The sequence below is a fragment of the Centruroides vittatus genome, unplaced genomic scaffold, assembly GCF_030686945.1.
Source record: "Centruroides vittatus isolate TY-2023 unplaced genomic scaffold, ASM3068694v2 contig_7, whole genome shotgun sequence".
NCBI classification, from domain to species: domain Eukaryota; kingdom Metazoa; phylum Arthropoda; class Arachnida; order Scorpiones; family Buthidae; genus Centruroides; species Centruroides vittatus.
The window spans coordinates 3,273,615-3,301,063 of record NW_027122442.1 but is presented as its reverse complement, the minus strand read 5'-3'; the positions used below and the strand labels follow the sequence as shown (position 1 = coordinate 3,301,063).

The 27,449-nt window shown below is 29.3% G+C and overlaps 1 protein-coding gene across 5 annotated transcripts in view; it reads left to right on the top strand.

Annotated features, from left to right (window-relative positions):
- Window positions 1-27,449, top strand: part of LOC136980485 (uro-adherence factor A-like) — a 147,246-nt gene that overhangs the window by 81,996 nt on the left and 37,801 nt on the right. For all 5 annotated transcript variants that reach the window (XM_067276605.1, XM_067276604.1, XM_067276607.1 and 2 more), the window contains exons 11-13: window positions 16,775-16,926; window positions 23,014-23,196; window positions 23,305-25,783. In XM_067276605.1, the coding sequence (XP_067132706.1) occupies window positions 16,775-16,926; window positions 23,014-23,196; window positions 23,305-25,783 (2,814 nt within the window). The remainder of the gene's footprint in view (window positions 1-16,774; window positions 16,927-23,013; window positions 23,197-23,304; window positions 25,784-27,449) is intronic.

Genomic DNA, 27,449 nt, shown 5'->3' with positions numbered 1-27,449 from the left:
TACGTTGAGACTATAAAAGAAAAAATATTTAAAAATCAAAGACTATAAATAATCCCAACACACTGTCATGATAAGTATGAGCAAGCAGTGGAGTGATGAGTTATTTTTAGTTACAATGTGTTAATGCTAGTGGAAACTTATTAACTTCTTCCTATGGTATGGGGTGAATTCTACTCTAGATATTTTTATCTCAAAATGTTTTAATATAATTGAAAATTTCAAGATATTGTATGACCTACTGATTCAGGAAGCTAGCAATTTTTCAAATGTTTTGCAAAAAAAGTTTCTTAGATTTTTATAAGGCTGAAATTACATAGGGTGAAATCAACCCCATACTGTCAGTCAAGGGTGAAGAATTGTATTAATTAACATGACATGCATACATTTTTCAATGTTTAGAAATTTTTTTCTGAATAGTTTTGGTAAAATTAAGAAATAAAATCTCTAAAGATTTTATTTCTTAATTTTACTCTTTACATTTATTTTATCTTATCTTATTTCTGTTACTAAAGTGTGAATGTAGGACTAAAAGGTGTTATACCAAAATAAAATCACAATTTGAATAAAGACATGTTATATATATTCATGCTAAACATCTCAACAGAATGTTTTAGAATGTTAGTTTTAAAGAAAATGTTCCATTTAATAAATAAAATGAAAGTTATAATAATAATTGATGACAGAATATTTAAAGATTTAACAAAAAAAACTTTAAAAAGTAAAATAGTTTTTCTTAATTTATTTATTTAAAGTTAATTGTTAGTTTATTTATTATTCAGATGTTTATTGTGAGCTAGTCAGTGTTTTTTATAATCTTGATGTTATTTTTAAGAACATTCTGATGATTAGGATGTGGATTCTGTACAAATACTTAAATTTTTTTTTTCTTTTTTTAATCAATCAATACTTTATTAATATACACGTATATACATCATATAGTTTAGTACAGTATTAGTTAGTATTAACAATAGAGAACAATTTCTCTGTTTAGGGGGAATTTTACAAATTATTTAAGAGAAATACAGCTAGAAATAGTAAATTTAAGTTTAAAAATATACACTACAAATTAGTTCTTATTTTGTTTGAACATCAATTATGTTTACAAATGTAGTGAATCATCTGCTTTCCTGCGACAGCGGATGATTGTACAAACATTAATTTTGATTTGACAAATAGTAACATTCTGAAACTTTTACAAAATAATTGTAAATTTTATATAAATCCGTTTTATTAATATTTTTCAGATTTGATTTAAATTCCAGTTCTGAATTAGTTGGACATATTTGGTTTATTTTATAGTAATTGCGTAGTTTTAGAAGATCTTTACAGCTTTGAATTATGTGGAGCAGTGAAAATTCTTCAGATTTGCATAAAGGACAGTAGTTTCTCGTTAGGTCAATATATTTATTATTAATAAACACAGAATATTTATTTAAGCGGAGTTGGATTATTAGATGCTTTACGTTAAGATTTATTGGTTGAATCATATAAAGTTGTGAGGATGGAATTTGCAATAATTTAATATACCATGAGTGACAGCTGCTTTGATATAATGAGTCTTGATCTCTTTTTATTGCTTGTGAAATTGCAGAATCTATCAGAAGGGAGTAACCAATTTTCCAATCATTGATATTATCGTTGAACAATAGTATTGATGTACCAAAACTATTTAAAATATGATTTAGCTTGTATTGCCATAATTGTTTGAATTTTTGATCTTTACTATGAATAATATTTTGATGGTGAAGATATGTTATTGTACTATCGTTTTTAAATTTAATTCTGTAATAAAATTTAATTATACGTTTTAAAACAAAAGGAAAAAACCAAATTCTATTTACTTCATGTCTCACAGCGTAACCTGGAATTGTTCTCTCCAATTGAAATAGTTTGAGTAAATAATAAACATGAAGAATTTCTAATTTATATATATAATCTAAACTCCATATTGGGCTTGCATAATATATTATTGGAACAATTGTTGAGTTGAATAGTTTAATGTGAATTTTCAAGTTAGTAGCTTTTAATCTAGAGCATAGAAATAACAAATTATCAATAGCTTGTTTTGCTTTTATTTTTATTTTATTAAAATGTGCCTTAAAGGATAAATTCCACTCAAACCTGACTCCCAAATAGTCTATTTCATTTACCATTTGTAGAAGGATATTTTCATGGTATATTTTAGTATTATTTTCAGATATCTTACAGTTGTTACGAAATATAATTATTTTTGTTTTGGAAGGATTTATTGTTAAATATAATGATTGTAGAAATTTATTAAGTTGATTTATTTTCCTTTGTAGTGAAATTTTTGTTGGGGCCAGGAGCATGAGGTCGTCCGCAAAAAGAATATAATGATAAGTTCTATTTCCTATTGTAATTTCATCGGTTGGTTCAGTAAATACACGATCAATACCAATAAGATAGAAATTAAATAGATATGGAGATAAGGGATCACCTTGGAGAACTCCACGAAATAAATGTAAATTTTGAAAAATATTGTTGCCTTGTTTTATCTTGATAATATAATTTAGATACAATTTTGAAATTACTGAAGTAAATCGAGTACTTGCACCACTGGATTTGAGATTATGTATCAATAGAGGCACATATATTGAATCAAATGCTTTTTGGATGTCAATAAACGCGGCATATATTTTCCTATGTTTTTTTAAAAGATAGAGTTGAATTATCATTAATAAAGTAAAAATTGCAAGTTCGGTTCCTTTATTAGTAGTAAATGCATATTGAAATTCAGCTTCCAGTCCCATTGTTCTAGTCCATAACTTAAATTTATTTGCCAGAAGTGAAGTAAAACATTTTCTTATTACTGGTAGTAATGCTATTGGTCTATAGTTGCTAGGGGAGAACGGATCACCCTTTTTATATATCATTGTTATAATGGCTGAATTCCAGGATTCAGGAAAATACACAGATTTGTACATACTATTAAACAAATTTAGTATTATTATTCTAGAGCTAGTTGATAATATTTTTAAGAAATCAATAGGAATATTGTCACATCCTGGTGTTGTTTTGCTTTTTGATTTTCTAATAACATCCTCCAACTCAGTTATTGTAAAGTCAGAATCCAAGATATCATTATAAACTTCTATACTTGTGTTTAGTGGTATTTCCATATTAATTTGTGGAAATATATTATAGAATTATAAATTCGATTATTAAAACCAATGGGATCGGTGGTAATATTAACACACTAAAAATAAAAATTTTTAGTTAAAAAACAAGTAAAAATTATACTCTTTCCATTTCCGACTTCGAGGATTCTATGAGCCAAAACAAGACAAACAAGTGGCAAGGAACAATCATTACTTTATTAATTTATCCATATGCATTTCGCCATCTAGGCCTCCTCAGTGGATATCCACTGAGGAGGCCTAGATGGCGAAATGCATATGGATAAATTAATAAAGTAATGATTGTTCCTTGCCACTTGTTTGTCTTGTTTTGGCTCATAGAATCCTCGAAGTCGGAAATGGAAAGAGTATAATTTTTACTTGTTTTTTAACTAAAAATTTTTATTTTTAGTGTGTTACTATTATAGAATTGTTTCCAGGTATTAAAGTCTATTTTAGCAGTATTTCCATTTAAGTATGATTTAGGCCGAAATCTTCATATTGTATTCCAGAATATGCTGCCATTATTGTTATTTTTAATTAAGCTTTGTTCTATTTTCCGAAAATAATTTAATTTTTTAGTTTTAAGAAGATTATTATACATTCGTTTAGTTTTTTTATAGCTGTTGAAGTTGAATACTGTTGAGTTTTTCCTGAATTTTTTCAATGCTACTTGTTTTGTTAATTTCATTTTATAACAGTCTGAATCAAACCATCCTTGGTTAGGTCTAGTATTTTTATTTATGCATTTGTATTCATTTAATATAGTTATTATTAAATTATATATTTTTTCACTATTAGTACTTGTAATTTCTGGAATTGCTTTAAGTTGTTTGTCAATCTCCCTCCGATATTTTGAGAATTTATATTTTATTTTTGAACTATTTATATTTTGCTTATGTTGCATCCTTTTGTTGAGGATATTCGAAATTTGGTTATTGTGGGGAAATGATCTGATGCATCCATTAATGTTGTCGTAAATTCCGTACAATAATCCAGAAGTAGTTCAGAACATATAGTAAAGTCAATTGTTGATTTCCCCAAATGAGTTAAACAAGTATATTCCGCAGGAAAATCGGGCTTAATACGTCCATTCAATATATAGAGTTTATTTTCTTTTATGAAGTTTAGCAGCTTTTTCCCCAAATTATTAACCTGTTTATCCTTTGATACTCGACTATTACTAATTAAATAATTTGGTCCCTTATATCTGGAATCCATTTCCTCACCAATTCGAGAATTGAAGTCACCCAATATAATAATATATGGAGTTATATAGAACCATGATTCTATAACTTTAAAGATCTCATTTAAAGTATTTACATCCGCGGGAGGAATATAAGTTAATAATATCATCATTATTTGATTATTCTTATTTAATTCTTTGTTTCCAATTATTGTGATGAGAAGTAATATATAGTTTCTTGATTTTTTAACTTGAATTATTTTGCAGTATTCCCTTTCCATCAATAAACATAAGCCGCCACTTGGTCTTCCGGGGCCAACTGGTTTACTTGCAATTGAAGATTCAATTAAAAATTTTTTCGAGAAATTTATGGTATAAAATTTTTCCATTGTTATCCAAGTTTCCGTTATACCAATAATAGCCGGATTATATCTAATATGCAAAGAATTGATAACTGAAGTTTTATTTTTTAGACCTTGACAATTCCAATTTAATATATCAAAAGAGGAATTATTATTAGGTTTATTCAAACTTTGGGTTTGCCTTTGATTTGTATTATATCAACTTCCCAGAACTGTCGTTTTATGGTAAGGTAAAAAAGTATCAACATATACCAAACTTTTCAGATTAATATTATAAGTAATTTTCTCAGGTCCTGATATTAAAATATCATTATGTAGTTTAGTCTGTGCATTCTGTTTCCATATTTCGTGTAACACTGGAAGTAGATTTTTTCGTCTTATTCTTGTATTTTTATTAAGATCTGGGGATATTTGAGAATCTCTCCAATCTTCTAACTGGTTTTGCATTTTTTTCCGAATAAAAGCAGAAAAGATTCGATTACGAAGTTGAATATTTTTAAAAATTACTTTAGTAGTAATTTTTGGTGGTTTTGTTAACTGAATCACATCTAAAATGTCCTCTTGAATTATATCACAAATTTCCAATAAGGAGGTAATGAAGTTATAAATTACTTCTTTAGAAACAGGTTTCAAATTAGGATAGTTATATATTATAATATTACTACGATTATTATCATTAACTAAAGAATCTAGTCTATAATATGTAAGGTCCTTCTCATTTTGCATAGCGTTTATTTGTTGTCGTAAATTCGTAATTTGTTCCTCCAATTCTGCTTGTTTTTCCTTAGCTTCGTTTAAATTTTCATGAATTAAATTTAATTCCTCCTTAAAGTCTTTTATTTGCTTAAATAGCTTATCATTAGATGTTTTTATTAGGTTAGATATCTTATTCCATAAAATGGCAGATGAAGTGTCCAATAACTCATCCGGGTTATTTAGTAAAGAATCAAGTAATTTGGCTCACCTGAATCGTCTTGAGTATTGCGTTGGTCTGATATTTCATTAGTTTTCTTAGCCTCCATGTTAGTGTCTTGTAGATTTTTATCCGGTTGTAATTTGTAGTCAGTAATTAATCAGGAACTTGTTGCAATATCGTCATTACGTTTACCTGCTGATTTGGTTCTGGTGAGCGGTGGTCTTCCACGTTTAACTGGAGAACGTTGCATTGCCATTAGTACTAAACTTATTATTAATTTTATAGTCCTACTAGCTGACCCGGCCACGCGTTGTTGTGGCTCAAAATGTATCTATTATAAATGTATAACACTTCCCCATGGGGGGAATTTCAAAAAATCCCTTCTTAGTGTACATTCTCTTGACGTACCCTATTAAAACGCATCTAAAATAGTATAATAAAAGCCGAGTTCTTCACAGTAAGCTTTAATCCCGTCACTTTTCCCGCTGGGGAATATCGAAAAATCCCTTTTTAGTGTATATTCTGTTGACGTAACCTATTAAAACGCAATTAAAAACGCAAAAAACCGCATGTAAAATAGTATAATAAAAGCCGAGTTCTTCACAGTAAGCCTTAATCCCGTCACTTTTCCCGCTGAGGAATATCGAAAAATTCCTTTTTAGTGTATATTCTGTTGACGTAACCTATTAAAAAGCAATTAAAAACGCAAAAAACCGCACGTAAAGTAGTATAATAGAAGCCGAGTTCTTCACGGTAAGCCTTAATCCCGTCACTTTTCCCGCTGGGGAATATCGAAAAATCCCTTTTTAGTGTATATTCTGTTGACGTAACCTATTAAAAAGCAATTAAAAACGCAAAAAACCGCACGTAAAATAGTATAATAAAAGCCGAGTTCTTCACAGTAAGCCTTAATCCCGTCACTTTTCCCGCTGGGAAATATCGAAAAATCCCTTTTTAGTGTATATTCTGTTGACGTAACCTATTAAAACGCAATTAAAAACGCAAAAAACCGCATATAAAATAGTATAATAAAAGCCGAGTTCTTCACAGTAAGCCTTAATCCCGTCACTTTTCCCGCTGGGGAATATCGAAAAATTCCTTTTTAGTGTATATTCTGTTGACGTAACCTATTAAAAAGCAATTAAAAACGCAAAAAACCGCACGTAAAGTAGTATAATAGAAGCCGAGTTCTTCACGGTAAGCCTTAATCCCGTCACTTTTCCCGCTGGGGAATATCGAAAAATTCCTTTTTAGTGTATATTCTGTTGACGTAACCTATTAAAAAGCAATTAAAAACGCAAAAAACCGCATGTAAAATAGTATAATAAAAGCCGAGTTCTTCACAGTAAGCCTTAATCCCGTCACTTTTCCCGCTGGGGAATATCGAAAAATTCCTTTTTAGTGTATATTCTGTTGACGTAACCTATTAAAAAGCAATTAAAAACGCAAAAAACCGCACGTAAAGTAGTATAATAGAAGCCGAGTTCTTCACGGTAAGCCTTAATCCCGTCACTTTTCCCGCTGGGGAATATCGAAAAATTCCTTTTTAGTGTATATTCTGTTGACGTAACCTATTAAAACGCAATTAAAAACGCAAAAAACCGCATGTAAAATAGTATAATAAAAGCCGAGTTCTTCACGGTAAGCCTTAATCCCGTCACTTTTCCCGCTGGGGAATATCGAAAAATTCCTTTTTAGTGTATATTCTGTTGACGTAACCTATTAAAAAGCAATTAAAAACGCAAAAAACCGCACGTAAAATAGTATAATAAAAGCCGAGTTCTTCACAGTAAGCCTTAATCCCGTCACTTTTCCCGCTGGGGAATATCGAAAAATTCCTTTTTAGTGTATATTCTGTTGACGTTCCCTATTAAAACGCAATCAAACACGCATCTAAAATAGTATAATAAAAGTCGAGTTCTTCACAGTAAGCCTTAATCCCGTCCATCTCCCCCCAGTATGGAGAATTTCGACATGTATATTATATAAAAACACGTGCGTATTCGAATGCAACGTTGTGTCAAAATTTCAAAGGAATCGGTGGGAACAAACGAACGTTATATTTTATTTATATAGATAGATAGAAAATGATCTGCTTCAGTCCATTCTCACAGAAAAGCAAACTTACATCGTCGGAAGTTAGCGCCATCTGTTGGACATAAAAGCCTTAATCCATATATAAATATATTTTTGAAAGGGGGGAAATGGTGTAGGGGTATGAAAAATAGATAGTAGCCGATTCTCAGACCTACTGAATATGCATATAAAATTTGGTAAAAATCGGTAAAGCCGTTTCGGAGGAGTACGGTAACTAACATTGTGACACGAGAATTTTATATATAAGATAATTATTAGTTCCTTTTCAAAGTCAAATTTGATTAAATCAATTATTTAATTCAAAAATTTATCACAGATGAAGTGAGAAAAAATTTTCACCAGCAGCGTCAAGAGACAGATACGCCTCCCCCCCAAATACTTAAATTTTAAAAGTGTTGAACTTTCAGAAGAAGGCTGTTTCTTGTTTTATTTAACTTACACTTTTTAAAATATTTTTCATTTTGAATTTTTGGATAATGAGATTAGATGAATTACATTAAAACTATAATTGCCTTACTTTATTATTTATGAATACAAAACTTATTAACAATAAAATTTTCTATAATTTGTTTTTGTTAACTTAACATTTGTTAATGTTTTAATATTATATGTAAAAAAATCAGCTTTTTAGACTAAGTGTTTAGTACCATAACTAAATAAGTGCACAGGTCAGACTGGAGGAGGCCCTGAAATGGTGTATCAGAAATATTATCAGTATTATTTTAATGTTTAATTTTATAATATAAAATTAATTAACCAATATTTATGTTGTACTTTTTTTTTCTTTCTGAAAAACAAGAGAATCAAAAATAAAGTATTGCACATGACACATGAAAAGCTACTTATGGTACTATTTATACTGTGTATGAAAAAAGCATATTATTGTAAATATGCTAATTATTAAATTGATGGAGCCAAAATTTTAGTAATAATACTGCCATAACAAACATCCAAGATTGATTATTCATTGGATGCTTAGGATAATATAATTTTGATTTACATATGGTAGTTTTAATTAAACTGATAGTACTTAGAGCAATGTAGAGAAGAATCTGCTTGACAGATTACAGTGAAAATTGGTGGTTACCTTAATAAAAGCATGGGAAAGAGAATTTGCAAACAAAAAGACATTCATTAGATTTTATGCCAACAGGTAGCATTGGTGCATTAAAACATGATAAAACAGGCTAATTTCTCATGATATTGCAGCAACTTACACATAAGAGTCACATGAAGCACCCTGTAAAATGCAACATGTTTTCTGCGATTGCTTGAAGGAATCATGGGTATCTATCTGCAAGAAGACCTAAGTATGAGAACCTAGGGACCAATGTTTTAGGTTGAATAGAATAAAATTTGTCAAAAGGAAACATTGTGTTAGTTACAGACAAACTTTATTTTGATTTTAAAAGAAGTTCCTGAGGAGAGATGCTGATTTTTATATCAATTCCACAAGGAAGTTGCTTGTTGCTCTTGTTGCTTCTCTCCTCAGATGATTGGTCAGATGAATATTCTGTAAATATGGTTCACACCAACATCCAGAGACTGGAATTGGAAACATAAATCTCTAGAAAGTTGTGTCCGAATGAAAAGGAGTTTCCCACCAATTACAGGAAAACATAGCCAGCCCTGTCCGCGATTGAGAAGAAAATAAAGAAAAGAAATGAGGTATTGCATTTGACTGTAACACACACACACACACTCTCTTTCTCTCTCTCTCTCTTAAAGCTCTCTCTTAAGATAGATTTAAAGGAATTGAGTAATAGACTGTCAAATGGAAACTTTATTTTTTTTATTCTTATTATTTATATTCATTTATTATATAGTTTATAATTTAAATAGTACAATAATAATACTATTTATGTCTAAGTGTCTAGCTTCAGCTTCATTGTTGGTCTGAGACTCCCTCCTAGATTTTTCTTTGCCACTCAGATTAAAATCAGATTAATTAGAAATAATTAGAAATTCATTTTAAATGCAAGTTGGGATGTGTACAATACTATTAACTGATGTCAGGTTCCTGACATAGATGGTTATTTGCAATCTCTCAGTCTTCTTAACATAAGAATCTTAACCATCCTGATTATAGTGAGCCAGGATCTCACAGCTGCCGATCTCACATAAGCTGTACTAATGAAACTCTTAGCAAAATGGTGGTGCTGACTTTCTTATAGAGTTATTTGAAAAACCAAGTTTATGAAGGAAATATTCACTTACAGGCCTTGGAGTTGCTCACTTTTCTCACTTTTTTGGTCATTTTCATGTGCCTAATTAAGATGTGGGACAAATCAAAAATAATTTTAAAGCCAAATGATCTGCCGAATTATCGGACTATTGGAATAGAATTTTCTGGAAGAAAACACTCGGCCCTGAGCTGAACTTAAAATTGCAACTGCCACTCAGTGTTGTTAAGTTATAGGAAACAACAATTAATTTCACGTATGTAAAAAAATCCTTTATGCACTTAAAAAAATCCCTCTCATTACAAATTTAGAAGCCAGTGTTGAGTAAAGTTATGTACTCATGCCATATTTTCATTATTTGCCAAAATCTACCTCTTCCGAATTGCATTTCCTTCTACAGAGTTTAAAAATGCATATTCTAAGCATTCCTGCATTTTTGGCTGTTTTCTAAAAAAAATCACTAAAATGCTTTTGCAGGGGAAAGCGGAGGGATTAATCTCTCAGGCTGACAACACTGCTGCCACTTTTAAATTCAAAATATATATTTATTAAAATTAACATGAGATAGTAGCGTAACCTCCTACCACTAGACAAATTATTTCATTTCTGACCATTTAGTTATCCTTGTCATAGCCCATATACAAGGCAGATTATTTGGTTTTAATTAACAATTGGGTTATGCAGTTGTTGTTTACAAAAATATTTTTTTTACTTGATTTATCTTTAAATAATTTCATAAAGTTATTTTAATGATTTCATAGCAAATTTTTAATGTTAAATCACATCTATATCTTCCTAAATGTATGTTTAAATTGACTACAAGTATAATTATTCCATATAGTAAGTATTATTTTCATTAAATGTGTGATTACTTGTGAAATATCCATTTTTTAATCTTTTCTCTTATGCTGATTATAATTGTACATTAATTGAGGGACTAAAAAAGTAAACAAAAATGTAAATTCATATTTACATATATTTTTATTCATCTGCAGGAAAAAGCTCCTTGTTATTTATGAAATCATTAATAAAATATTATTTTACTTATATTATTTGAAATATATTTATTTCAAATTTATTATTTTATTTTGAAATCAATATTTACACATCTTGAAGCATTAAAAAATAAACCGTTTCTGATAATGATAAATATCCCAGTATAGCCAAATTAGTGAAATCAGCAGTCCCATGAGAGAGAAGGTCAATTTCATGCCGGGCACTTTCTCCTGATAGAGCATCAGTGTTGGAAAGAATGCTTAATTCACTTTTGATTGTTAAGGAGGGACCAAATATGTATGACCAAAGCCTTAGAAATAATTAGAAATTCATTTTAAATGCAAGTTGGGATGTGTACAATACTACTAACTGATGTCAGGTTCCTGACATAGATGGTTATTTGCAATCTCTCAGTCTTCTTAACATAAGAATCTTAACCATCCTGATTATAGTGAGCCAGGATCTCACAGCTGCCGATCTCACATAAGCTGTACTAATGAAACTCTTAGCAAAATGGTGGTGCTGACTTTCTTATAGAGTTATTTGAAAAACCAAGTTTATGAAGGAAATATTCACTTACAGGCCTTGGAGTTGCTCACTTTTCTCACTTTTTTGGTCATTTTCATGTGCCTAATTAAGGATTCCTGAGGAGAGATTACCTTTACAAGGATACCCATTACAAAAGACTATAGAAATTAGCTCCCTCAGTGCATAGAAATTATCAAGAACAATTGAAAAATGAAAAGAAGTTAAAAGAATAAGAGAAATGGAAAAAAGAGCACAGAAACATTTTGAAGAACAACAAAAGAAAGCTGTTCGTAATATGAAGATTATGGAACTGCAGCTGAGTTTAAACCAGAAAAATGTAGAAGAAAATGAAATACATGCGACAGGCCAAGTTTTGTTAAAAGCAGCAAACAAAAAACTGGAGAAGGCTATTAACAGCAAGAACATGAATGAAGTACAAGCAGCACGTGTGATGCTTATTGGGGTTAAGTGTTCAAAAGCAAGAGGAAACAAAAAAGAAGGAAGCTGAAAACATTCAGAATAATCTAAATAAAGGAAGTAAACCAGGAATACTTGAAAAGTCTTTGGCTTCTGTAAATAATCAGTCATGAACATCATCGTTCATGACTGATTATTTACAGAAGCCAAAGGCTTTTCAAGTATTCATGGTTTACTGGAAATACAGTAGCCACTCATTATTGAAAGACAAAAAGAAAAAAAGCGATATAACCAAATAATAAAAATGCTGGGCTTTTACTAAACAGATTATACATGCTATAGAATCTCTATTCTTTCATCGTGTTTCTGATATAAAATACGCTTAGTTTTTCAATCCTGAATTTTATTCGTGGTTATATCGAATTAATTGACGTTTACGTAAACATCGATACCACGAACGTCTATTTAGCATTATTGTTTCTTTAACAATGACATTGAAAGACAAATACTGTTGATATAATAACAAAATATCAATTGCGATTTTATTATACAGTACTATATAAATTGCTTATTAGAAATTTGCGTAGTTTATAGTTTTCAATAAAAATTATAAATGCTGTAATTGAAAATTTTTAAAAATAAATATTGAATATATAATAGAACATCGAAACTTATAAAATTACAAACAGTAAAAACTTCTCTAAAAAGCAAAATAAAGTTACTGCTGTATAAAACTTTTAGAACTTTCTGTTCAGAATTAAAGAAATTTTTTTTTACAGATTATGAATTCGAAATTTCACACCTTTATGTGAATTAGCGGTATTGCATCAATTCACATAAAGGTGTGAAATTTCAAATTCACAGAAACTTGTAAATGAGGAGACAGTACTTAAAACTAATAAATAAACAACTTTTATATCAAAAGGAAACAAATGATAATCGATCTATCCACCAGTTCTGCGTGTTTAGCTCTTGACAAATTTATTGTTTCACCTTCAGTGGTAGTTTCAAGGACAGTAGTAGAAATAAAATACCATATTTCATTGCAAATAGAAATTCAGTGACAATTAGTAATTTAAAATTCATTGACTCAAATGCTTTTAAAAGTTGGGGACCAAAAAAGCACGATATAATGAGTGGCTACTGTATTACAGTATATACAGAAATTTTTAAAATGTGTTTAACCATAACAGAATAAAAAGAAAATAACAACTTTTACTGCTATTTTTCTGAGTTTTCCTTCTGTGTTTTCACTTTGTTTTGTCAGTATTGCACTCACTTTTCTCACTTTTTTAGAGGGGAAATGGCACTCCCAAGTCTGTCACTTACTTATTGAACTGGAGACAGCATGTTTCAGCCATTTTTCAAGACATGCTTCAAGCAAGTGTGGATCATACTGTATTACATTATTCTGAAAACATAATACTCATGGTACACATATTGAAAATTTTGATTTGTAAAATAAAGGTTACATTTGTTAAACTTAGTGCACTAAAATAAAGAAAATAAAAGAAAATATCAATATTATCAATAGTAGAACGAAAACTAATTTTTTTTATTTGCAAATTTTCTTCTCTATGTAAGGAAGGTAAATATCACTCACATCTATATTACGCTACTCAGTTCAATTATAACCACTCTATATACAAGGCAGATTCAATAAATAAGACTAGTAGCACTGCTAAATAAAAATAACATAGCATACAAGACTGAGACTAATCGCAGTGAAAGAATATACTGTAATATAGCCCTTTATCAATAGTTATTCCTGCTAGGTGGCATTTGTGTTCACCATGAGTTTACAAAATGGTGTTGCTATATTAAACTGCACCAGAGTCAAACAGAAAACTGATATTGATGTTTGACAGTCAAAGGCATTAGACCTAATGAGATCTTTCGCAGGATGTATGCATGATATAAAGTCATGCATGTCATTACAAAAACTTGAGTTCAAAAGTCTATGCAGCTCATCAAGTATGTTTGTGTGGGCTTTCTTACTTTTGAACCCATTTGTTAGCTTTTTACAGCAATATGCATGATTCCATATTGTGCATGCATCAGAAATGGATCTCATTAACTTGTAAGTGTAAAGGTTCGACTTCTGTACTGGTGTAAGCGAATACTTCACACTCAACCTTTTAAAAACCAGTAATAATAAGTTAACGGTCGAAAACGTTTGTTTCCAATTATTATTACTGGTTTTCAAAAGGTTTAGTATGAAGTATTGTAAGTGTAATCTCTTCAGTTGTCAAAAATTGAATAACAGCTTGCTGTTTGATTCTAATGCAGTTTGATATAGGTGGTGCCACTTTGTAAACTGCATAGTAAACATAAATGCCATCTGATAGAGACAACTAATGGTACAGACCTCTGTATTACTGTATATTCTTTCAGTATGATTAGTCTCAACCTTTTACAGTATGTTATTTTTCTTCAGCAATGCTATTAGTCTTATTTATTGAATCTGCCTCTTATGCAGTTTAAGTATCCCTTGCTTAACAGAGGAATTGATTAACACATGAAATTAATTGAGGCAATCCCTTTATATATACAGCAGAAATTTAGTTTAGTTAATTAAAGACAGCTGTTAAAGCTGCACTTAATGCAGCTTTAACAGATGTCTCTATTTAATGTAGATATGTTTTTCTCTTCAAAAGTTGTTGATGAATTTGCTGTTACTATGCTGAGGGTAATTTCCAATATAGATATATAGTTTAATTACAATAGTTGTAAAATTTAACATGATTTGTAGTTTTTGTTTAGAACCTTGTTTTAAAACTTCACATTTTGTTTGTGTAAAATAAAATTGAAATGTCTGCAGATAAAATGCATATCAACACTCTGCACGTTCTATTTCTTCAAATTCATTCTTTTTCGCCTGAGGATGATGAACTTAGAATCGTCAAAAGTGCTTGCGAGATAAGAAAAATTGAATTAACACCAAACTCAGTGCTAATTATCAAGATACTGCATATCAAGCATATTATGTATATGTTTTAAGTTTCATAAAGGATATAATGCTATATAATCAGTAAAAAAAACTTGTAGTATATGAAGAAGATGCTCTTAAAAGTCAAGCATGTCAAATGAGGTTTTGAAAGTATTGTTCAGGAAGTTTTGAACTAAAGGATATAAAATATATGGGACACCCAAAAGCTGTCGACAAAGAGAAATTCAGGAAGAAATTGTTAAAAATTTACAAATAATAACAACTCATGAAACAAATCTTAGTGTCATCAACATGGTGTTTGTGTTCCACATGCATCAAGTAAAAAAACAAACTGAATTGAGTGTAATTTTGTCTGATGAAAGTAGGCAGCTCTTAGGTTTTATTGTATTTTTAAATAAGTTAGTCATTTAATCATGGAAAACTTTTCTTACGTAAGACAAAACTAAAATTAAAATATTTTGTTATTAACCAAAAATTTATTCTAGGGGTACTGATTATTAGATCAAATACCATTGTATCTGATTAACATGATTTTTTGATATATGCAGTAGGATTGAGGGATTAATTAATCATGTTAATCAAGGGATATCTGAATACGTATAATCTTTAATGAGAGAATATTAAAAAGAATTTTTTTAAAGAAGTTAAGGATTCTATTTCAGAATTCCTTTTTTACTTTTAAGTCTAATAAAACTAATAAAAAACAGATTGTTTTTTTAAAATCAAATTTTTCTGACTTTTCTAGATATATATTTATAAAGTGGGATTGTAATTCTTCATATCATCTTTGTTTATAGTATTTTCTCTTCATATGCAAATTATTTAGTTTTGTTGTATATAAGGAATATATAAGTTTTGGGTTGTTTTGAAAGTTGTGCTAATTTTGAACTACAGAATAAAATGAATTTATGATAAATTTTGAATCAAGGGAAAAAATGGTTTAATATTTATATTCTCTGAAGATAATCCTTTGTTTAATTTAAAATGACAATGTTAAGTTTGGGGCAATTTCCAGTCACCTTGGAGGGAATTCTCAAACTGTACATCAAATTAAAACTTATGACCAGAGAAACACAATTGTATCAGTTTCAAGATGGGGAACTAGAGATATAGGTCAAAAACTGCACTTGTGCATTACACTAAATGTTATGCAAACTACTACTAACAAATTTAGACAAAGTGATACTCCTGAGAACTTGTATCAGTAGTCACTTCTCTTGTTCTTTTAAGATTGTAAAACTTGTATGCACTTGCAGAACCTTATTCATCTTATAAGATAGTCAATGTTTGGCATTAAGAAAATTAAATAAAGTCCATGTGAAAAGTGATACTTACTGTATCCTATAGTGACTTTTATTATCAATTTATTAATGTTTTTCACAGGTTGAATGCAAAAATTAATAGATGCACAGAAGGGTGAATGAGTCAATTTTTGACCTTTCTCATCTAGTGCCCCAGCTTGAAACTGGTATTATTATAATCCTTTTGTCATAAGCTTTAATTTGATATACAGTTTAGGCATTTGCCCCAAATTTAACATTATTCTTTATTGTCGGTACGACAATGTTCACGCCAAAGACCGTATAAACGATGCAAAAAGTTCACTGAGTTCAGCGTTATATCGCTGATATAACGCTGAACTCAGTGAACTTTTTGCATCGTTTATTCTTTATTATACATTCTTATGCAATCTGTAAAAATTTGTTTCAGAAAGAGCCTGAAATGAAAAGAAAACAATTCATGTTTAATTATGATTACCCATATTACAGTGACATATATCACTGATAGACAGATAAAATATCGAAAATTATATAATTAATGAGTAGATTGGTAAATATGGTGCATATAATGTAATTATTTTAACTAATTTTATCACAATGAATGAACCAAATAAAATTTGTGCAAAGAATATAACAAGGAATTTATTATGAATTGTCAAATTAGATTATTTCATATTAAATAGAATAAAATTTAAGAACTAATAAAACAAATTATATTTCAGTTGCTTACGCTTACTAGACGTGTTATCAGACGTCAACAGAAAATATGGGAATCTCTTCAAAAATTTAAAAATGTAGAAAATTCTAAAAATGTACAAGATTTGACTTCAAAAACTGAAGATCAACATACATCCAAAGATACTGATAATTCCTGGTAAATATATTTTATGATTATGATAGTCCTATACGGAATTTTATCCAAAATGATTATAATTTTTATAATTAGTTTCAAGCCAAATGTTTTGCTGAATTATTGGGCTATATTTAGGCTACATTAGTAATTAGTTACCAATTAATTTGACTAGAGATAGGCGAGTATGCTGCCACTCTCATAATAATGCTAACGGTTGTATTATTTTAATATCGCACGATAATTCAGCAGATTTTTGCTTTAATTAATTAATTCTGGTTTTGAGTTGATATTGTTATATCAATACATATACATATATAATTAATCTCTATTATTAAACTTTTACTAAACATTTTTCCAACTTTTTAAAACTTTTATCTTGTTTTGTGTTTAAAAAATGTACAGTAAAATGTTTACAAGTTTTTGAAGGGATTATCTGAAAAAAAAAAATGCATAAATGCAAAAATATGCAACTGGAAACTGTCTTTCTTCATAATAAACCAACGATCACCTAAATCCAGGCTATAATATGTCTATAATCAAATAATTAATACAAATAAATTTGTTACTAGAGGTAAGCATTAGGCACCATCTCTTATCTAAATTAATAATTATAATTTTAATAATTTAATAAATAATTTAGAACCTTCTGGAAGAAAATATCTGACCCAGGGCGGGGCTTGAACCCGCAGCCTCCACTTGCCGTGCGGTGCACTACCAATTGCGCCCCCGGACCCCAAGCCAGTCCTTGCTTCCAGAAGTATGGGGTCTGAGTGGCACAATTGGTATATTTATATCATTGGTATACATTTATATCATTCTTGTACATGTAGAAGTTGGAAAAATGTTGATTTTAAACATCTTTTGAATATGATATTAAGTACAATGGAACCTTGTGTAAAGAAAAATTGCATAATACCAATATTTTTTTGTGTTGCCAGGTATTTGTTTTAAATAGGTTTTAGTAAATTTTTTTAAAATTTATAAATTATACCAGATAAGTGTCACACAGTGACATTTATTTTTTATAGTAAAATTACTTTTACATATGTCAAGAAATTGTTTTGCTAGGCTTAATCCAAAGTAATTCCAACTAAAGATGGAAGTCTTCAAATGCAAGAATTAGGAACTCTTTGATAGGTAAAATCTCTCATTTTTTCCAAGAACTTGTTCCAGATATTCAAATACTCTTCAGATGTGATCCTTACGAGCTCATATGACAGCAAATGACAGCTTGAGTACCAAAAACTAGTGCTATGCTCTCCCATTGGAAATTCTATTTGCATTACAGTAATAAGGAGACCAATTAATTCTGTGATCTGATTACTTGAGAAATTTTAATTCTATAATTAATTGTTAACATCAGTTTATGTAATTAAAAATGTCTATTGGATAGAAAATTTACATAGTGACTGATGTCATTTTGTTTGGTAATGGTTTATAAATAAGATCAGAAATGATCTTCAGGTGTGGGAAAAGTATCTGCCTCTCATGCCTGATTAATGGCCAGATCCATAGAACAGCTTTATAAATCTTCATGTTTTAAGTGTGAGCAGTTGGAGATTAGAACATCTGGAGAGGATGGAGACTTATAAAGCTGCTTCTATGGATCCGGCCATTAATTACTGGGAGATGATATCTTCTCCCATGCTGGAGATTCCTGTATAAAGATCATTTTTAACCCTATTTATAAGCCATTTCTGAGCAAGATAACAGCAGTCACTATATAAATACTCTATCCAATAGAAATTGGACATGTTTGTTTTAAATGACATTAGTTGAATCTTATGCTTTTGTATTCTTTAACCTAAAGATGGCAATTTAAAATTGTTGAAAACATCTATCTTATTAAATGTTACATTTTTGCTGGATTTTCTGGTGTTTATAAAGAGATATCTTTTGCAGTAATTTAGGTTATTGCTTTTTGACTCCATTATCAACAGTTAAATGATTTCTAATTTAAAAGTTAAATTACAAACAAATGAAGTTCATTGACAATTTGAAATTTTAAAGCTTGTAATATTGGGCTGTTAGATTAATTTTGTATTCCTACAACTCTTTTAACCCATGAACATAAGCAGTTATTTTTTATACAATTGTATGTATAAGGCAGCAATTTTTCTGCTGGTTTTTTACATTAATTATGCTGCATATAATTGCTGTTTCTCAAATTTGATTTTTCTGAAAAATTCTTGTGATGTGTCTTCTCTGCACATGCTAAATTTGAATGTCTTAAGTTATTCAGTTTGAGTTTAGTCTAGTTATTGTTTTGTTTACAGACTAATGTCCTTGATTCAAGCTCTCATAGAGAGCATTTCAAACTTTGTGATAGTGTGGGCTAATGTGAAACAAGTTCAGCTGGAAATAAATGATGGTAGGGCTGAGATGTTTCCCAGAAAGATCAGAAAATGATTTTTTATATTTTCAGGTATGAAATAAAGCCAAGAAAACATTTAAATAGTTAAAGATCATATCATCCCAGGCTATCTTATGGAGATTCACTGTTGTAGAGACTTGCAGACCACCATATCATTGACATTACACATGGTTGAAAAACCATCATGACATGAAATCAAAATATCATGAAATCAAATGATATAATTATTTTTCGTTTTCTAAATATACACTAGGGTTTCTCATTTCCCGGTCTCTGGCTTGTTTCGGGATTCCGGGATAAAAGTGAACTGTTTCCCAGGATCCCGGGAAATCCAGGGACAAAATTAATTAATTTTAAGATATACAAAATATCATGAAATCAAATGATATAATTATTTTTCGTTTTCTAAATAATTTAATACGTTTTGCAACCTCCAAAATCATATTAATAATGCTGTGTAAGATATATATTAAAAATTACCTTTGAATTACGTAGAAATTTTCACAAATAGAAAAAATTTATTAAAGTTTGCTGGAAACTGCATACAACAACAAAAGATGACTTTGAATTGAGTTGAAAATTTAAAAAAAAATGAATTTAGATCAAACTTCTAACTTAGAAGGTAATTTTTGATTTTTTAAATAAAATATAATACAAAATATTGTAAATTTTTATAAGATTTTAAAAAGCAAAGACGGTCAATACTCCGATCACTCAATCTAATTCTTATTTTAGTAATGAAAAGTCTTGCTACCAAGAATGCCTTTTCCAATTCAATTGATGTGATTGGAATCGTGTTTAATGCATTTAAGAGAAGACAAATATTATGTGTTTTTCACCTGTATCCTGAAAGATTTCTAGTTCGTTTTCGAGATTGTAGTACTTCTTTGTTCTGTAGTATTCTTGATTTGTCTACCTCGACTTCTTTAATAGAAACATCATAGCCCAATAATTCGGCAGTTCGTTTGTCTTTAATAATCAGATTATGAAGAAAAACTTCATACTCGCTGACTTCGTACTCGTTTGTATCCTTGTCCAATTTGCACAACTTGGCGTTACGCAGTCATTGAAGCTACTGGGCATGGTTAAAAATTAAGACAGCATAAGCACAATTATTCCAGATATTACTGGTAAAGAATTTTGAGAGTCCTGCAACAAATAAGCTACGTATTGATTATTGATCATTTGTGACGTGCCATAACGAGCAAAAATTAGAAAAACTAATAAATAGGTTTAAAATTAATAAATACAAATGTATTCTGACAGTTTATGAGTTAATTATACTTTCTATTTGCAAAATTTCCTCAACCTCAGCGTAAAATAAGAAAAAAGTGAATTTTTAAGAAATTTGCGGGATTTCCCGGGATAAGAAAAATTTTCCGGGTTAAAAAAACAACCGGGATCCCGGAATCCCGTTTGAGAAACCCTAATATACACAGTTACTTGACATTTTTATTGCCAGATTACATCAGCATTATTATGGCTTGATGTAATCTGGCAATTGTTTGGCATTAATCATGCCTATTTATTGTGGCAATCATGAGAAACCTCCCTGACATCAAATAAGAAGATTGCTGCCTTATTCAAGTGATTGTGTGACAATAAAGAAAAATGGTATATGGTTGCACATTAAGGTGGCAGTTTCCTTGATGGTTTTTGATTGTTTGTGATAAGCAGAAAAATTTTTTGACCGAAATTTTTACTAGGATGGTTAGCATGTATATCAAAGGTGTCACAGCTAAGTAAGTCAATTTGATGAAAAATGCTGTGAAAAATTGCCACTATCACATGTGATTATATATTAAATTCCTACACTTAAAAACTGTATAACTGCTTGTAATTGTTTTACTGTTCCTACAGTGAAGAACAATACTCATTTCCTTATGACCAATAACATTTTTTTTATAGTTGAAAGGGTTCTTTATGAAAGACAGCAATCATAAATTGGAGGGTGAGAAACATATAAGTGAATTTTTGTGTTATTGGAACTGATAAATTAAACATATCAAAGAAAAAAATAAGCGAAAAATGAGTAAATGAAACAAAACATTAGATTATATAAGGCTTTGCCAGGTCTGTCAAATAAAATGTATAACCAAGATTTTACTGTGTGTTTAAATTTTAAAAAGCAGTCATGTTCAAAATTGCAAAACTTTAAATAATTGCTATGTATTAGTTTTACTGTAATATTTAGCAAAATTCTATTATTTAACATTTTCCTTCAAAAAAGAAATAATAGTGTTTTGAATACTTTGTTAGCATTTTGCACTTACATATCTGTGATCATTTGATACATCTATTCTAACAAATAGATTCACAGATATGGAATTCAATAGATTCATATTGTAATTAGTATAATTTAAGCTATAATAATTATTATCAATTATTTCATATAATTTCTGAGGTTATTCTGAAAATATAATTCTGTAATTCCTCCAAAACAACACAATTTTTCAATAGTAGTCTATGCGCATATTCAAAATCTCAGCATCAATCCAGTGGGATGCTGCCATGGGTGATGCAACTGTTGGCATTTTTAAGAAAATACAAATGCTGACTACCTAGGATACAAGGAAAGAAAAACAAGAAAAATGACAAATGATGTGGACTTTATGTTTGAATTTACTTAATGAGAACTGTTTAATGCAAAATGAATATTTCAAAAAGAGAAAGAGGGATGAAGATTTTTAAAATTTCTGTAGGAGTTTTACGTAGCGAAATCAATCCTAATATTGTACTTTAGGGACTTAAAAAACTGTGGTGTCTTGTGTAAATATACTGGTATATTAAAATATTCTATTAATGTACTAATCTGATCTTAATTTATTCAGGGTACATTCATCAACAGATAAATTCAAAATGATCAATACAAAATAGAGCTCTTACAAGTCATATTATCATCTACCATATTATTTGCTGATGTGTTGAGCACTGAAAAAGATGCTTGCAGTTTGCTGCAAGAAGTTGCCTGAGTATTTGAACAAAGGTACTGAGAGATGCTGGCAACACACTGAGATTTTGAATATAACTTATGATTTTATATTTGGATTCTTCTATAAGTATTTTTGGTCATTTCAAAACTCATATCATTTTAATTCTACTTTTAAAAATTTCTCAAAATAATAGATCAATTTATAAAGTCAATACAGATTGATCACCAATTTTCCAGCACTTGATGGTTTGGAACCTCTTTTAATGTGGATGTAATTATAAGAGTTCACTTAAAATTCCCAAAACCAGAATAATTCAGTGAATGGCCACGAGTGACCTTCGATTCATTTATCTTAGAGCCCTAGGTTGAGTTAAATATAAGAAAGATGAATGTGTAAGCATAAACAACAGTTGAAATTTAATATAATATGCTTAGTTCAAGTTTCTAATAGTCCATAATGTGTTAGAAACATGGAAGACACATAATTAGTAGTCAAAGATATACCATATTGTCTTATTATTGTAGGATCTTGGTTGATCTTGCAAAATTGTTTATTTGACAAGGCTTTAGAATCAAGCATACTGGAAAATTCACTATTGGTGATTTTTATTTATTGATTTGAGTTGAATTTTATTTCATTAATAAATAGTTTTAAAAATTATTTTTCAACAATTTAGAATTTTATCAAATTATTTCTTTTGAATTCTGAAATAAATGAAATCAAAATATATCATGTTAATTAAATGGATATATTTTGATTTCCAGCTAAGCAAGTATATGATGAATGTGCTGCTTTATATAGGCTTTCGGGGAGAGAAAATAAACAGTATTTAACGGAAGCATGGTTGGAAGAATATAGTCAATGGTTATCTGAAGTAGCACCAGACGATAAAGATAAATTGCATTTAATTGAGGAAAATTGGAGAAAAGTTAGAAGAAAACAAATTAAGAAAATTGAAGATCGAAGTGCTTTGGATATAATAAGGTAACAGCAAAAGAAGTTAGTGTAGTAAAAAGTAAAATAATATATCTTGTTTTTTTTTAAGATATAAAATATATAATACAGTATTTTATTAATATAATTTTTATTTAGGTATAAATTTTCGCAGATCATGTGTAAAGCTTCAGAATCACATTACGGATCTGAAATGAGAATAATGTCATCATCAGAAACATCTCTGTCAGAAGAGAGTCTTCCAAGTGAAGAAGAACTGCCAAATCCTTCAATTTCATTATCTGATTTAGGATTATCCAAATCTAGTTTTAAATTATTTAACAAATTTTCTTCACTTTCTGACAAAGATGTAAAACATGAATCAGATAATACATCCAATGAAGTTTTATTAAATTCTGAGAGCTCAGCTGAACATAATAATGTTATTAATTCCTGTAAAGATTCAAATCAGAAAGATTTTAAAACTGTTATTGAAACTACTCATGTACCACAATATTCTACAGAGTGTCATAAAAGTGTAGATAGCTCTACTAAGTCCTATAGACACCATACAGTTTCTGCCCAGGCTGTTCCTCCCACAACTCTTTCAAATGTTTCATCAGCATTAAGGTGGGATATTAATCTTAGACTATTTTTTGATAGAAATCCTGAATTACGACAGGAAGGTAAGACGTGCTCTGTTTTAGAAGTTTTAGAGCCATCAAGCAGTGAAAGTGAAGATTGGATACAGAAAAAGAAAAAAACTAAGCATTCCAAAAATAGTTGTAAAGAAGTAAAATGGGAAAGTGGTAATAGTTCATCAAGTTCAATGCATTCAAGTTCTGATTGTAAATTACATTCTACATCATGTTCTCAAAAAAATTTTCAAAGTATGCCAATAAGTAATTGTAATAAAGATATTGAATTTGTAACTAATGAGAATAAGAGCGAAGTAATCGATAATTTGAAAAAATGTAAGTTTAATTCCTCTGCAAAAAACATAGCATCATTTGTTGCTTTAGAGCAGGATAATAAATTAATGTCTTCAAGTTCTCAATATGAGACTCAAACTCAACCATTTCATAACACTGTAAACAATCAAAAAGGAAAGAATAGTTCATCTGATGATCCAGTCCCTACTTTAGAGCCTGTACAAAATAAATCAGAAAGTGCATTTGCTATTACAAATTTGAAAATGCATTCACAAGATGGATTACAGAATAACAGTTGTGAAGCACAACACTTTTCAGAACCTGATCTGATTAAAGGTACACAAAAAGTAAATTTAACACATAATAAGATTAAAAGAAATGAAAAATTGGAATTTAATAACAAATTACTAAACAAAGCAGAAAACTGTGTAGATAAAGATGTTACAGAATCTTCCTCAGCATGTGTTGCTGAAGAATTAGACAATAAACGAGACATTGAACAGATATTCCATAATGAAACTGTAGATAAATTGAATTCTGAAGTAGAAACAACTAATAGTACTTCTAATGTGAAAAAAAAAAGTTTTCTACTAAAATTTTCTCTGAAAAGAAGGTGGTCTTCTAAACAGAAACCTCAACCAACAAAGAAAATTGAAGAAATAACCCCAGAAGAATTTAGAGAAACATATTCTAGATCAGCTTTCCAAAATGTAAGTGAAAATAACCATGTAAGTTGTGATTCTCTTGTATCTAGTCAAAATAGCAAAATTGATGAAAATAAACAAGCAATACAAACTACATATCAGTCAAAAGTAAATATTGAAACCTCTCAAAAAGAGACTATAGATTATGTTGAATTAAAAGGATTAAGAGAATCTGATTATTGTAATACGAAGTGCACATTAGACAATTCAAATTCTCCCAAGACTTGTATATTGCCTTCTGAATATATTCCACCACCTATGGTTCCTTTACCTTTACGAAGGGAACCCCCTCCAATTCCTGTTTCAAGTATAAAAGAAGTTATATCAGAAGAAATGAATGCCAATCAGCAGTTAGAAATTTCCTCAAATACTCACAAAAGAGAAGGAAGTAGAATTGACAATTTATCTTGTACTGAAGATGATGTAGTTACTGGTGTATTTCAACCTTCACAAGTTAAACTAGCCTCAATAACACCAAGGATTTATATACCTTCCCTGTCAGATGGTGGTCATAATTCAATAACACCTTGGTCATCTACAATAAAATCTGATTCATTGTCCCGACCTTCTTCGTCTGCTTCTCATTTAGATTCTCCTTCTAGATCAGATGATACTTATAAAAGTGGATTTCCTCTTCATAAGGATTCTTCTGCTTCAACAGAAATGCTTCTCGCCCTAGATTCATCAACTGCAGGGCGGCAATCGCCTGCTCCAAGTGAAATATCTAAGACAGAAAGTGCGTTATCTCCTCCTAGTGATGTTTCTAAAACAGAAAGTATACGCCAGTTAAACCAATTGGGAAAAATTGAAGAATCTGCTAATATTCGTAGAGAATCATCATGTACATTAGTGGCATTTCAAGAAAATGTTAATTCACCCACAGAAACAGCTGTAGAAAAATGTGTAGATTCTATAGATAATTTAATAGACAGTAGAAATGTAAATTTGACATTAGAAACAAATATAACAGAAAATGCTGAAACAGAAGAAGAAACTTCTAAGGTAAGAATTAATAAAGGTAAATAGTTTTTCATATTAATATATTTTATACTAGAATTTAATAATTTTTTATAAAAACAAAAAGGAATGTTTAATTTGATAATGAAAGAACATCAGATATATACTGTACAGGATATCAAAATAGAAACAAAACTATAAGTTATTAAAATATTAAAATCAAATTGAGTCATCAAAATAAATATATAACAAATATTACCAAATGATCTGCTGTATTATTTATTGGGCTAAGCAATAATAAGATACAAAGCAATTTGGTTAGAGGTAAATGGTTAAGGCACCATCTCATGATAACTTTAATAATTATATATACATTTATCATGAGATGGAGCCTAGTACCTAGTACCTAGCCATTTACCTCTAGCCAAATTGCTTTGTATCTAATGATTAATTAAGTAGTTCACAGGCCAAATCAACTCCATTTGTAAATCCTTAATATATCATTCTTATTTTCAAATTTTTCATGTAACTAATTTTATATATTGTTATATTAAAGCATAGCTGTCATTATATTTAATATAATGATATATAAAAATACATTCTACAATGTTTATTTAAATTTAAAGTTTAAAGGGAATTTTAAAAAATAATTTATATAATTTATTCTTATACTTTTTGTTTTGTAGAGTTAATCAAGTTGGCAAGTGAGCGGCTCAATTAGCTCTACTATAGCCCTAAAAATAATCCAGTAGATCATTTGATAATACTAGTGTATTGGGTAGTGATGTCTGTGTTGTTATATATATAATAAATAGCTAAATATTTTCATTATTACAAAATTACTCTTTCAGAAATAAAATGAGAGTTGTAAATGGAACAGCATTCAAATAAAATATTTAAAATAATTTTGAAATCAACATAAAAAATTTTCTTATTTCCGAATTAAATGTTAAATTCTAAATACACAGTATAGATTTAAATAGAGGATGTATGTCAGTAGATACCATGTAAAATGAAATTCCAATTAAATTTGTGCTCCACACCAAATAGCTCCAGACGATTGCTTAGACATGTATTCAACCATTAAAATTAACAGAAAAATATTAAAATATATTTGAAACATTTTACTTATACTTTTACTATAACAAATACATTTTAGTCTGATGTTTCTGAATATACAGAGCAAAATTGTAGTATACTGTATCAAATATACTATTTGAGAAAGATATATGCAAACCAAGATATTTACCACAGTGGATAGCATTCATTAGTACTCTGTATTTGGAATGACAGAAGCTTAAAAAAGTTTGCTGACTTAGCAAATGGTTAGGTTAACTCACTCCTATCTATGAAAACACTAGTCTGCATATAACAATTCTATGTAAAAGAGGACCGTACTGTTTTTTAAATAAACTGCTTTTAAAACTACACTTTCAACAATACTAATAATGCAATAATTATTGGTTTGACATTAGTTTTTAAAATAAATTATAACATATTGTTTATAGTTTGTGAATTATACATTGAATAAAATAAAAATATTAAAATTATTATCAGTACTGATTGTGTTTCAGGCTTCGTCACCCACAAAGATGATATGTAAATTATAGGATCCCCAATAAAACTATCACACATTTCTTAAGCAATAAAACATGAACAATTTTTATTTTTTATATCTACAGAGTAATAGTTTAAATTATAAAAACCACTG